The sequence below is a fragment of the Rhodotorula paludigena genome (assembly GCF_050403205.1).
Source record: "Rhodotorula paludigena JCM10292 DNA, Rt_paludigena_JCM10292v1_ctg4, whole genome shotgun sequence".
Lineage (NCBI taxonomy): Eukaryota > Fungi > Basidiomycota > Microbotryomycetes > Sporidiobolales > Sporidiobolaceae > Rhodotorula > Rhodotorula paludigena.
In genome coordinates, this window is record NW_027481454.1 from 308496 (window position 1) to 321586 (window position 13091).

At 64.3% G+C, this 13091-nt stretch overlaps 5 protein-coding genes across 5 annotated transcripts; 3 read left to right on the forward strand and 2 right to left on the reverse strand.

The window, feature by feature from the left end:
* Window positions 1-29: 29 nt before the first annotated feature.
* Window positions 30-1729, forward strand: GAB1 (GPI-anchor transamidase subunit GAB1; the record flags this gene model as incomplete). Its single annotated transcript, XM_076646326.1, has 7 exons — window positions 30-153; window positions 218-488; window positions 553-653; window positions 714-972; window positions 1035-1178; window positions 1264-1388; window positions 1470-1729. The coding sequence occupies 7 exons, from the start codon at window positions 30-32 to the stop codon at window positions 1727-1729; spliced, it is 1284 nt and encodes a 427-aa protein (XP_076508082.1).
* Window positions 1730-2009: 280 nt separating this feature from the next.
* Window positions 2010-5276, forward strand: GYP7 (GTPase-activating protein GYP7; the record flags this gene model as incomplete). The annotated part of the gene is made up of 8 exons (XM_076646327.1): window positions 2010-2072; window positions 2139-2580; window positions 2641-3331; window positions 3400-3850; window positions 3925-4120; window positions 4181-4642; window positions 4714-4919; window positions 4974-5276. 8 exons carry the CDS (start codon window positions 2010-2012, stop codon window positions 5274-5276), a joined length of 2814 nt encoding a protein of 937 aa, XP_076508083.1.
* Window positions 5277-5514: 238 nt separating this feature from the next.
* JCM10292_004792 (F-box protein) lies at window positions 5515-8552 on the reverse strand (the record flags this gene model as incomplete). Its single annotated transcript, XM_076646328.1, has 10 exons — window positions 5515-5655; window positions 5727-6520; window positions 6585-6743; window positions 6805-6869; window positions 7052-7161; window positions 7218-7539; window positions 7599-7753; window positions 7820-8065; window positions 8165-8343; window positions 8402-8552. 10 exons carry the CDS (start codon window positions 8550-8552, stop codon window positions 5515-5517), a joined length of 2322 nt encoding a protein of 773 aa, XP_076508084.1.
* Window positions 8553-8708: 156 nt separating this feature from the next.
* Window positions 8709-10990, reverse strand: JCM10292_004793 (uncharacterized protein; the record flags this gene model as incomplete). Its single annotated transcript, XM_076646329.1, has 9 exons — window positions 8709-9035; window positions 9101-9246; window positions 9302-9371; window positions 9431-9498; window positions 9559-9616; window positions 9689-9894; window positions 9950-10043; window positions 10103-10721; window positions 10782-10990. 9 exons carry the CDS (start codon window positions 10988-10990, stop codon window positions 8709-8711), a joined length of 1797 nt encoding a protein of 598 aa, XP_076508085.1.
* Window positions 10991-11379: 389 nt separating this feature from the next.
* JCM10292_004794 (uncharacterized protein) lies at window positions 11380-12765 on the forward strand (the record flags this gene model as incomplete). The annotated part of the gene is made up of 3 exons (XM_076646330.1): window positions 11380-11454; window positions 11815-12352; window positions 12413-12765. The coding sequence occupies 3 exons, from the start codon at window positions 11380-11382 to the stop codon at window positions 12763-12765; spliced, it is 966 nt and encodes a 321-aa protein (XP_076508086.1).
* Window positions 12766-13091: the final 326 nt, after the last annotated feature.

A 13091-nucleotide genomic window follows, 5' to 3' on the forward strand; every position in this document is an offset into this window, starting at 1 on the left:
AGCCGGGTCTCGTCGCGCACGGGCAAACGATGGAGGCGGGCGTACTGGCAGCAGGAGCAGCACTGCGCGCAGCCCTCGCACTGCACCCGACCTGGCCACGCTCGCTCGCAGCCCGCAACGAACTCGCAACCCCGCTCTCGGCCCTCCAGCGACGTGCGCTCGCACTCGCTGTTCGTGCAAGGGCAGGGGCAGCACTGACGAGCACGCGAGCACACAGTGCAGGAGGGCCACCACCTCGCAACCCACCTCCCGACCCCGCTCAACCCCTACGAGGCCGGCGCAGTCCACCACCCGCCGCTCGCTCTCGCCCTCCTCGGGCCCCTCACAGACCCGCACTCGCCCCAGCCGGCGCTCTCCTGGGCCGCATGGATCGCAGCAGACGTCCTCACGGCGTGGGCACTCGCGCGCGTCGCAGACAGGAGGAAACGACGACCCCTCGTTGTCGACGACGGCGAACAGCAGTGGACCGGAGCATGGGTCGCAGCCCTGTGCGTCTTGTCCTTCCCCTTGGTGCGCGAGGGCCTCTCACTGACCCGGTGAGACGCCTGCCAGCTACCTCTTCCATCCCTTCGCCATCGCAACGACCCTTGCTCGCTCGACCACCTCCTTCTCCAACCTCTTTCTCGCGCTTGCGCTCAGTTCCGCCGTTGAAGGTGCGTCACCTCGCCCGAGCACTTCTTTCGTGTCCTAGCGCTTACGCTTCTACCCCGCAGGCTCCCTCATCACCGCTGCCTTCCACCTCTCGCTCGCGACGCACCTCTCGCTCTACCCCGTCCTGCTCCTCCCGCCGCTAATCCTCGTAGTGCATCTCGCCACAAACTCGCCGGCGTCGTCAGAGCGCGCGCCTCGCTCGCGATTTAGCTGCGCAGTCGAGGGCGTGCTGGCCTTTGTAGGGCACCAGGCCGTCCTCCTCGCCCTCAGTCGCTGGCTCACCGGCAGCTGGGCCTTCCTCTCGAGCGTCTACGGCGTCATGTGCGCACCGTTGAAACCCTTCTCCCGCGCAACCTCTGCTGACCCGCCCAACGGACCCGCAGCCTCACGATCCCCGACCTGACGCCCAACATTGGCCTCGCATGGTACTTCTTCATCGAAATGTTTGACCACTTCCGCGCCTTTTTCCTCGTCGTCTTTGCGCTGCATCCGCTCGCATACGTCGCGCCGTTGACAATCCACTACCGGTGCGTGTCTCTCGGTCTAGCGCACCTTGTCCGCTCGCGCACGCGCAATTGTGCTGACAGGATCGCAAGCGTCTGCGGGACACAGGAAGGACCCCCTCTTCGCGGCCGTGTTGCTCATTGGCGCCATCTCGCTGCTCAAGAGCTACCCTTCGCTCGGCGACTGGAGCCTGTGGCACGCCCTCCTCGGCTGCTACAGCGAGCTTCTCCCGCGTGCGTCCCGTCCCAACTTGCTCTCTCTGTTTCGTGTACATCGCCGGTTTCACTAACCCTATCCTGCCACCCGCAAAATAGACGTCACCTCTCCGCTCTTCCACTCGCTCCTCCCGCTCTACGCGCTCCTCCTCCTCCCCTCGTTCTCGCACCTCTGGCTCGGGAGCAACAGCGGCAACGCCAATTTCTTCTACGCCTCGACGCTCGTGTGGGCGGTTGCCATGGGCGGGTGGGCCGTCGAGGCGGGAAAGGCGTGGGGCAGGAGGGAGGCGATGCGCGGGCTGGACGACGAGGGGAGGGCGAAAGTCAGGAGCGGGGAGTGGAAGGTTGTGCAGCGGTAGTGGATGGCGTCGAGTCGTAATGTCGAGGGTGCGATGCCGTTACAATGCTCGCCGACAGCGAGGTGTGCTCGCTCGGTCTTACGCGGAACGACGAGGAGACGGTCGTCTCGCCGCACACTCGGTGGAAGCACGTGCGAAGCGGCCTCAAGAGGAGCTTCATAGCCTCGTCTGGCTCGTAAATACACTCCGTAGATTTGCGTGTGCTTTGCCGAACGCCTTGCCCTTCATCACCTTTCGCCTCTGCGCAATTCTCGAGGTCTGTTGCAAGACAGAGAGCGACATGGGTGGCGGTCCACAGACCCCTCCGTCCCCCTCGCAGCTCGCAAACGTCGTCAGCCGCTCTGTGCGCTGAGTCCCGCTTCGTCTCCGAGTGTCTCCCCCACCTCGCTCATCCCGCTCTCTCGCGCAGACGGACGACCTGGTCGAAGTGTCGGTGCAGCCCAGTGACTCTACGAAAGCCTCTGGGACGACTAGCAGCGCCCCACGCGACCCGCTCGCCGTCGAGGCGTCATCAGCCTCCGGCACGAGCACCGCCACCTCGTCCGCTTCTCTCGCCGGGACGACCCGAGCCGTCGCGGGCATGGGCCTGACAGAAGAGCCCGACGCGGGCGAGCTCGCCGAGCTCCTGTGGAGCAAGTCGGCCGTCTACTTGCACCCGTCGCCGCACGCCCGCGACAACCTGCCCGGGTTCCTCTCGGTCGTGCGCGTGCGGCAGGACGGCGGGACCGGCGACGGGGAGCAGGGGACGGGCGGAGCGGCGAGGTGGAAGCACCTCGTGAGCTGGATCCCGGAGAAACTCGTCGAGGGGACGCGCGACTTTGACGCCTATGTGCTCGTAGAACTGAGCTCTCGTGCGTTGGCTTCCTATACCGATTCTCTGGCATAGCTACTGACGCTCCTGCGTCTTTCAGAGAACGAGCGCGACATCCTCGTGCACCTTGCCCCCCCTGTCGAGTCCTCCTCTTCCCATCCCGACCTGCATTCGCCTCGCGCGCACGCCTTCTCGCACCCGATCTCGTCCCTCTACTCGATCCACGTGCAGCCACCGACGCTCACCTCGTGGGTCGGCACGCTCACGCTCTCGCTCTTCGGCGGCATTACGCTCCCGCCGCTCCACTTCCATGACGACGAGAGTCAGTCGACCCTCCTCGACCGCGAGCAGCGCGCGTCGCCCGCCCGCCCCAGCTCGACGCTCGCGCCCGGATGGGGCGGCGAGTCGTTCCTCGCCGCGCTCAAGCCGTACGCGCTCCTCGTGCGCTCGCAGCTCGACCCAAGCGTCTACCTCGTCAACCCTTCGCGCGAGGACCTCGATGCGCATGCACCTGCACGGGCGTATGCCGGCGACGCCGAGGACGCGGGGCTCGAGGCGGCGACGAGGGACCAGCGCGGGTCGGCGCCGCAGAACCGCGCGAGGACCAGTATCCTCCACCAGAGCTCGCCCGCGACGGGGCGTGCGCGCGCCAGTCGCCAGCAGCCGAAGGAAGTCGAATGGCCGGACGACCCGGATGCTGTGCTGCTCGGCGACAGGGGCTCGCAGGGCCAGGGCGGGATGGACCCGCTCACGTTCAGCGTGCTGAGTGGATTCAGCCGCTTGACTCGCAAGTGCGTTGCCCTCCCTTCTTTGCGCCCATTACTCGTTCCCACCTGACGTTCGCACCCAACACTCGCAGCGCCCGTCAGTTCTCGCAACAGGCCGCCTCGACCGTCCTCTCGCACCCGCTCGCCAAGCCCCTCGCAAAGCACGTCCCCAAGCCGATCGCGCAGTTCGCGCTCGCGCCAGGCGAGGTCTCGCGCCTGACGGACGCCGCGGGCGTCGGGACGTACGACAGCGCGCGCGTGTACCTCGCCAAGTGGGCGCGGATCGTCGCCGAGGAGGGCGAGCGCGCGCGCAAGGCCGAGTACGGCGTCGACGATGCCGGCTTCCTCGAGGACGAGCTCGGTGGCGAGCAGGGCGGGATGTGGGAGGTGCTGAGCAAGACGTACAGGATCGAGGGGAGGCCGAGGAGCACGCGCGCGCCGAGGACGCCGATCCAGCTCGAGGAGTGGGGCGCGTGGTTCGAGCAGGACGAGGGGAGGCTGCTGCTCGACGAGGCCGAGGCTAAGCGCCGCATCTTCCAGCGCGTGGGTCGCTGCTTCGTGTCTGCCTCACCTTCTGAAAAAATTCTGCTGACACGGTGCTCTCTGTGGATTCGCAGGGACTCGCCGATGACGAGGTGCGCAAGCAGGTCTGGCCGTTCCTCCTCAAGGTCTACCCTTGGACGTCAACGGCGGCCGAGCGGAGCAAGATTGTCGACGCCAAAAGCAGCGAGTATGAGGCGGCCAAACGCAGGTGGATGGACAACGAGGCGCTGCAAAAGACGGAGCGCTTCCTGGAGGAGGACCACCGCGTCGGTGCGTGCCTCTGCCCCGCTGGCATTGAAAGCTCTTTGCTCATTGCACAACGACGTGCAGAGATTGATTGCCGCCGCACCGACCGCACACATCCTCTATTCGCGTCAGACCTGCCCGCCGGCGTCGATCCGTCCGCTGGTGCTCACCCGCCTTCGAACGCTCACGTCCGTGCCGCTCACGACGTGCTTATGACGTGGGTATTCGCAGCCGACCCTCCCACCCCGCCGGCGACGCCTGCCGTAGAGCCAGCACCTGCACCGGAACCGCCTTCCCCCTCACCACCCACCTCGTCCGCCTCGCCGCTCGACCCGCCGCGCAACTACGTCCAGGGCATGTCGGACCTTTTCTCCCCGCTCTACGTCGTCGTCGACGGCGAGCAGTGGCTCGCGTACGCGTGCTTCGACGAGGTCATGCGTCGCCAAGCCGACAACTTCCGCGAGGACCAGAGCGGGATGAAGCGGCAGCTGTCGCAGTTGCAGGCGCTCATCCGCACCATCGACCGCGGGCTGTACCGCCATCTCGGTGCGTAGCTCCCTGTCCGCGCCAGCGCTCCTTATTGGAGGCGACGACTCACCTTGCCACACGTCGTGCAGACGAGACGGGCTCCCTCAACCTCTTCTTCTGTTTCCGCTGGCTCCTGACCTCGTTCAAGCGCGAGCTCTCGTTCGACGACACGGTTCGGCTATGGGAAGTCCTCTGGACCGAGCACCTCGGCTCGCACTTCCACCTCTTCTTCGCGCTCGCCATCCTCGAAGCCAATCGCGACGTCGTCATCCGCTATTTGCGCGAGTTTGACGAGGTACGTCGCATCGCTTCATCTTGCTTTTGACCCCCGCTGAGACCCTGGACGCAGATCCTCAAGTACATCAACGAGCTCTCGCAGACGCTCGACCTCGCCTCTCTCCTCGCCGAGGCAGAGACGCTATACTACACCTTCCGCGCCATCTGCGACGCCTGTGCGCCGGCTCCTGCGCCTGCGGCTAGCGGCGAGGACGGCGGGCTGCGGCAGCGCAAATTCGCCCCGAGTCCGGCCGCGCAGGGGCACAAGGTCGGCAACTTCCCGCCTACGTCAGAAGATGCGGAAGAGGTCCGGCGCGAGCGGGTGCGCAAGAGGACCGCGAGGGAGATCGGTGAGCTCAGGGAGTTGCTCGAGTGAGCGATTGCCGGTGATCTGTACAGGTTCTCTTCTGTCTCGTCCATGCGTTGGCGGTCTCTTCCTTCTTGTCTGTGCCCCCTCGCTAGCCGCTCGCAGCTCTGTATCGCTAGATCCGTGTCTCTTCGGCCCTTCTCGCAGCTGAGGCAAAGCGGAGTCATGGCACAACGCACAAGCAAGCGTCACAACCTCGTACCTCCCCCGTTCAAGCGACCGAATGCCCCTCCCTCGCTTCAGCGCCTCACCAGTAAATCCCACGGCGGGCGTAGATGTTGCGCATGCGGCGTTCGCGGCCGGTGAGGTTCTTGAGAACGAGGACGGGCACATCGAGCACGCGGTCCTGCTTGTGCTCGTCACGAGCCTCGAGCGTGATGCGCTGAATCTGCGATGACGTGACATGGCATCGTCAGCCGGATGGATGAAGCGGCTGTCAGAAGCTGCACGCCGACGCACCAGCTGGATCCACGTCCCCCGCTTCTTGACGCCCTTCGGCGCATTCTTATAGAGGAGCATGTGGTCGTCGAGCTTTTCGGTGAGCTCGTCGCACGTCACCTCGCTGTCGTCACCGTCGAAACCGGCGAGCTCGAGAACGGCCGAAAAGGCGCACGCGACCTCGAGCGAGAGCTCGAGCATGGGCGGGCGGATGACGTCGCGAAAGGGTAGGCTGACGAGCGGATGCTCGTCGTGGATGTGCTGCAGTACGGCGGGGAGCGGGCCGAATTTGAAGGTGCACAAGCCGCAGGACAGCCACGACGATGGGCGCAGGAAGAAATCGTCGTCGTAGTCCTGCAGGGCGTCGATGTCGAGTCCCTCGAGTACCGCGTCCGGGTCTTCGCTCGTCGCGGCGAGAATGAGCTTGAGCGCCTCGAAGCGAGTGTCGACAGCGAACGACTGCATGTCGTCAAGCACGTCGTCAAGGTGTTCCTTGCCCCACGTTTCGATGTCCTCCTCGATCTTCGCGTCCTTGCTCGATGTGCCGAACTGGATGTCCTGGTAGAGCGACTCGACGCTCGGAAGCGAGAGAAAGTCGCCCAGACGAGGCAGCGTGGCAGCAGCAGCCTTGCTCGGCTGCATCGTCTTGATCTTCTTGTACCGCTCGGTAAAGAACGAGTCTTTGGCGTTCTGTAGAGCGGGCGAGATCTTCGGCGCCTTCGCCTTCAGCTCGGCCGCCAGCTTCTGCCGCTCGACCGCCCTGACCTTCTCCTCCTTGATGACGTCTGCAAGCTCAGGGCGGACGTACTTCCAGCCTTAAGTGGAACTCAAGAGCGTCAGTACAGCCGGAAGGGCGTTTGAGTAAGAGGCGACCCTTACCAGCAGCGGAAACGGACTTGGGACGACGCTTGAGAAGGTCGACCTCGTCATCCGAGTCGGCGTCGAGCTGGCGCTTCTTCTTGCCGCAGCGAATGTAGACGTTGCGCGCGACGATCCGGCCGAGAATGCGGAAAAGCGTCGGCGAGATCGCTTGCCAGACTGCATGTATGGGAGGTCAGCGTTCTCAATGCGGTGGGGCTCGCAGGTAAAGTGGTCGCACTCTTGTCCGTGACCGGTTCCGGCTTAATCACCAGCGGGTGAGTGTACCAGCTCATGTCCTTGCAGCTGGAATGCCAGAGGTCAGCATGTGAAGAAACGAGGTGATCGGGAATAGAACCCATGGGACAGAAGTGAAGACGCCAGACTCGACGACACGCTCCTCGAGGCTGCGAGAAGCCAGGATCAGTACCTTGAGTGCACGGCTCTGGTTGCAAACAAAGGAATGAGCCAGGCAGAGATCAACGCACTTCTCGCGGCGACCGACACACATGCGATTCTCAAAACCGAGTCGCGCCATCTTTTCAGCGCGGATTTCGTCGAAGAGGTGAGCGTCGTTTTGGCGGATCCACTCGGCGAGCTGTAGGGCACGAGCTGTGTTCACATAGGCAGCTCCTGAGGATTCGTGCGACGCACCTTGTCGCGCTCCTTCTGCTTCTCGACACGCTCGAGAACGAAAGCCTTGACGCCCGGCGACCATCCGCCCATGATCTCGGCCTCCGCCTCGCGAGCCTGCTTCTGCTTGTACGTCCTCCAGCTGCGCTTGCCCTTGCGGACGGCGCTCAGCTTCTTGTGCATGTCACCCATCTCGAGGGAGCTGCTCGTGAGCGGCTGGTTCGCTTCGAGGTCGTCTTCGATCTGGATCGACTCGAGTGCCTCGGACGTCGCGTGGATATGGGCGCGGAGGTACCAGCGCTTGCTGCGAGACCACTTGGTGTCGTTCGGCTGGACTGCAATGCTTCAAAGGTCAGCTTGCTCCGCTGAGCAATGAAGATCGACAGGTGAGACTTGCGGTACGTGCCGACGAGCGCCTGAAGAGTCGCCGGATGCAAGTCCTGCCACTCTTTGCCCTTGCCGACGTCGGCCTGCGAGACGAGGTTGGCGGTGCGGCAGTCGACGCAGAGCGCGATGAGAAGGTAGCGGTCGCCGCGATCCACCGACTTGTCGCAGTACTGCGAATTGCGACCGCTCAGCTGTGCACCCTTCTTCGGACCAGGGCCATCCCAAGTCTCGCGCACCTGGCAGTGCGTGTCGAACAGTGCTGCAGCGAGCTTAACGAGATCGACGTCCGCTCCATCCAGCTGCGGCAGGGGGCCGGGCTTCTGGGGCACAGATTGGAGAAGCGGTTGCTTGAACTGCGGTGCCGGCGGCTCGAACGCGGCGCGCCAAACGGGAAGCAGAGTCTTGGAACAGAGGATGGAGCGGAACGTCTTGCTCAGCTTGACGCAGACTTGAAGACTCGACGGGTGCAGGTATGAGAAGATCTTGAGCCCGCACAGATGCACAGGTCGAGATCAAGCATGGAAAACAAGTCAGTCGCGTTCGCTGGATCGAGCGAGCGCGCGGCGAAATGGACGACTCACGTTGACGAGCAGCTCCAGCGGGAGCGTCTTGCCGAAGTCGACGCGCTGCACCTCGTACTCGACCTCTTCGACCTTGTCCTGGCGCGCGGGGAGCGGTCCGACGTCGACGTCGTCTTCGTCGCTCGAGGCGGTGTCGTCCGAGTCGGAGGCGGTGCGACCGCGACCGCGCTCGACCGGGGCTGCGAGCGCTCAGGATCAGTGTGTGCACGGCTCCGAGGCTGTGCACGCGCCACGCACCGCGACCCTTGCCCTTGGCGCGCTTCGTCGGCTTGCTCCCGAACTCGCCGTCCGCGTCGTCACTCTCGTCGCTCGATTCGTCCACGGGGTCCGCGTCCGCGTACGAGACGCCCTGCGCAGACTTGCGCGTCGAGCGGGCGCGCAGCGACATGCTCAGCGTGTGAGCGAGAGCGCAAAGACGGAAGTCAAGAAGAATGTCAAAAGAGGGTTGACCACATCGAGCGCGCTCTCGCGTCAAAACAGCGGCGGGAGGGACAGATGCACTGATACTGCACTCGAGCCTACCTCTACGCGCCACCACAGGCGCTCAAACACTCGCGCCTGCACGTTCCGCCGCATCCCTCTCGAGCCTGCGCTCCGCGATCGCCTCGTCCGCCTCATCCGCAGGGAGCAACGGCGCCTCCTCCTCGTCGAGCGTGCGCGGAGCGGCCTGCTCAGCGCGCGGTGCGGAGCGCGCGGCGTTCAAGTCGAGGTTCGGGACGAAGCACACGCTGACCCACGCGCCGACGGCGCCGACGGCACAAAACCAGAACGTGTGCCGCAGCGCGAGCGCGTACGCCTCGCGCGCGATCTGGCGCGTCGCGGGCGGGAGAGAGGGGAGGATGGACGAGTCGGAGCAGATGGCGCGGATGAGCTGAGCGCATGTCACAAGTCAGTCCCAAGGGTCCTTGGACCGCGAATGTGCATTGAAAGACGAACCTTGGCCGAGCCCTTGCCCGTCAGCTTCTCGCTCAGCTCGTGCCCAAGAGTACCCTGGAGAATGGCGCTCGTCATGGCAACGCCGACCACCTGGCCGGTCGTGCGGAAGAGCCACATGCAGCCCGTCACGGCGGGCATGTCGGTGTCTGCGGTGCAGGCGAGTTAGCACGGGCACCGGGGTAGGCGACAAGAGCGACATACGGGGAACGGCAGCCATGAGAGCGACGAAGGATGTGTTCAAGATGTGATTGAAGCCGAAACCCATCGGGAACTGCGCGAGACGCTGTCAGCACGCCAAGCACTCAAGAGTCTGATGAGGGGTAGATGCACGATGTCGAGCCACTGCGCAATCTTGGGAGACGTCGGCGTCAAGCGCGAGATGAGGATGACGCCGATGACTGCAAGAGATTGAGGCGTCAGCACAGATAACCCGAACAGACCACACGAGCGTGACGCACCCGAGACAAAGCCGGCAACAGCGCTCGCCCCGCGGTATCTGCCAGTGCGGTGGATGATCTGCCGTTCGGAAATCAAGCAGGCGCTGTCAGAGCTGAGTCCGAAGAGGAAGCGGAAGGCAATTCGACGCACCACGCCTGCGACGAAGCCGCCGACGACGTTGCCGATGCTGGTCGGGAACAAGTGCGCGCCCGCTTGACCCGCCGTCACGCCGTCAAATTGAGTGAGGAACCAGACGGGGAGCGAGTATAGGACGCCAAAGTTGCAGACGGCGACAAAGACGGTGACGAGCATGACACAGAGCGGCGTGCGCCGGCGCAGGATGCGGAAGGGCAGAACTGCGAGGGAGATGGTCAGGGACAGACGATGCGAGGAAGGAAGGCCTCCACGCACTCGGTTCCTTAGCCCAGAACCCTTCGTTCACCAGGAAGAGCGCAAGGAAGGCAGGCGCCACCACGAGGCAGGCGATGACGAGCGGGTGAGACCACTACACAGGACAAATTGTCAGTCCGACACACTGGGTCTATAGAACGTGACATAACGCACCGGCAGGTTCTCGTTGTTCTTCGCGCCGAGCAGCACCAAGAATGCGCCCATGCCGACAAAGACGCTTCCGCATCCGACCCAGTCGATGCGCGCGAGCTTTTCGCGAGCGCTCTCCTTCTCGCGGTGCCCCTCAACCTTGTAGCTGATCTGCTTAAGTCCGGACAAGAGGCTGACGATGAGGAGCGGGACCTGCAGCCCAAACGCGGTGCGCCAGCCGAGGTAGTCGGTCAGAAAGCCGCCGAGGGGCCCACCGAGCGCGCCGCCGATGGCCCAGATGCAGGTCGAGATGGACCCGAGCAGGCCGCGCTGCTTCAACGGGAAAAGGTCGGCACTGATCACGGTCGACGTCGTATTGATTCCGCCGCCGCCCGCGCCGGCGATAAAGCGTGCCATGATGAGGAAGTTCATCGAGGGCGCGATGGCGCAGAGGAAGGTGCCGAGTGTGAAGAGGAAGATGGCGGATGCATTGGCAATCCTTCGACCGAGAATGTCGCACAAGCGGCCGTACAGCGGCGTGAAGGTGAGGTTGGACAGGAGGAAGGCCGTCCCGAGAAAACCGCTGCGCTGAGCAGCGCCAAAGGATGAAGCGATGGGGTTCAGAAGGGCAGCCGTAATGGTCCTGCAAAGGCAAAGCCGGTGATCAGAGTTACTGCACGAGGTGGAGTCGGACGAAACGAACATGTCGAGGGCACCGAGGAAGGTCGCGAGCCACAGGCCGGCCATAACGCCGAAGCGCTGGTTCCGCGTGAGCGGAATGAGCTCGGAAGGATCGACATGAGGTTGCTTGTGCTCGAACGCGGCGGGAGAGAGCGGTGCTGCCGCGGCAGCGGGCCTGTGGGCACTGGTCGCGCTCGCAGGTAGCAGTGGGGTACGCTCGCTCGGTGCCATGCCTGTTCGGCAAGCTGTTGAGCCGTCACGAGAGGCAAGGCGAGCGAGAGAGCGAGAGGGGGAGGAAAGAGGACGGCGGCGGCGAAGCTAACGCACGCCCGGCACGGTTCAGCGAAGCTGAGATAGAGAGCCTGAAGCCGGAAGCAGCACCGCAGGAAGCACTGGAGAAGGAATGAGGCGAGGCGAGGAGGGGAAGGCGTGCGCGACTGCGGGCGGAGCGGGTCCGGCCCCGGCGGATCTGCGACGGAGCAGCAGCAAAGCGAGAAGTAGCGCACAGCCAGTACCCGCCCACAGCAGAGCAGCAGAGCAGAGTGGCTCCCCTGCTCTTCCCGCCCCGCGCCCATCCTCAACATCCCACCTTTCCATTCCGCACCTTCTTCTCGGCAAAGATGGCCGCACTCCACACCGTCACGCACAACCTGCCAGCAGTCGTGCGCGATCCCTTGATCGCCCTCCTCGGCCAGGTGCGTCAACACTCAACACTCGCAGCTTGGGAGACGAGGCGACGCGATGGAAACGCATGACGGAGCGCGAGCGAGAACGGCACAGCCAGCTCGCGATGGGATGCTAGCTGCGCCTGTTGCTTGCAGCTCGCTCAACGAGGTCAACGGCAGCGCCGGACGCCCAGGCAGGAGCATTCGGGGATTCCTTCTCCCCCTCGATTCTTGCGGACCAGGTCCAAGTCGTCCTCGACGACGGCTGAGATCAGTCGGTAGATGCGTTCCGGGGCTCACGAGCTACAAGCTCGGTCGCCAGCGTGCGAGGAGTACCGCATCTCCTTCGCACCGAACGATTCGCTGACTCTTCGTCCTTCGCGGTCGCAGGAATGCTACACGGTTCTCGTCTGGAATACCGACTTCACGTCTGACCGCTGCCTCAAGCTTGCGCTGTCCAAGGGTCTCGGACTGGGCATGGTCGCCGGCGGCGCTATCCTCAAGCTGCCGCAGATCGTCACGGTCGTCCGCAGCGGCAGCGCTCGCGGGCTCAGCTTGAGCAGCTACGTCCTCGACACGGCCGCAACCGCCATCACTGTCGCGTACAACCTGCGCAACGGCTTTCCGTGGTCGACGTACGGCGAGATGGTCTTCCTCCTCGCGCAAAACGCCGTCCTCATCTTCCTCATCACGAGCTACTCGTCTCGCCCGACCGTCCCGCGCCTTGTCCCGCTCGTCCTTCTCTTTTCGACTCTCGCATATGCCCTCTCTTCAAGCTCGCTCGTCCCGCCTTCGACCCTCGCCTTCCTCCAAACCCTCACGATCCCCCTCTCGCTTTCTTCAAAGCTGCCGCAAATCGTCTCGAACTTCCGCGCCGCTTCGACCGGCCAGCTCTCGGCGTTCTTGGTCTTCAACTCGCTTGCAGGCTGTGCGCTCGTGTCCAGTCTCAGCGCGAGAAGACGGCAATGACTGACGGCTCGCGCTGCAGGCCTCGCCCGCGTCTTCACGACCCGCACCGAGACGAACGACCCCGTCCTCTTCTGGGGTTTTGCGCTCGGCGCGCTCCTCAACGGCGTCATCGCGCTCCAGATGATCCTCTACCGCAACAAGCGCGACGTCGAGGTCTTCACCAAGCGCGCCGACGGCGAAATCGCGCACGCGCAGACCGTTACGGGCGTCGAGCGTAAGGAGCTGCCGCCCATCGCCGCCGCCAATGTCGGTGTCAGTACGCCCGTCAAGCAGGGCATTGTCGGCGGCGGCACGCAGGGCACGCCGCGAAGGACGGGCAGTCCCGCGAGTGCGGGAGGGTCCGCGAGGCGCTACGTGCGGAGGCTCGACTAGTCGGCTTGCGCCAATGGCCGTAGTTAGGCGTGAAGTCAATGTACGAACAACATTTGCTGCTACCGGTACGACCGTAGAGCGATCTTGCACAAGGTTGTCCCGCGCCTTCGCAAAAGCAAGGTTCACGATCGCCCTTTTTTGAGTTGTTCACTCTCGCTCCCGGTCCTCCCGTGATTGAGATCGTCGTCTGTCGTGCTCGCGTGCCACTGCGTCGTCGAAGCTGCGGAACCCGCTCGGAAGCCGGAAGCGACGACTTCGGCCGGCCCCACCACGACCCGCTCTTGCCGGGGGGACGATGCCCTCCTGCTCCGCGTGACTCCCTCTTC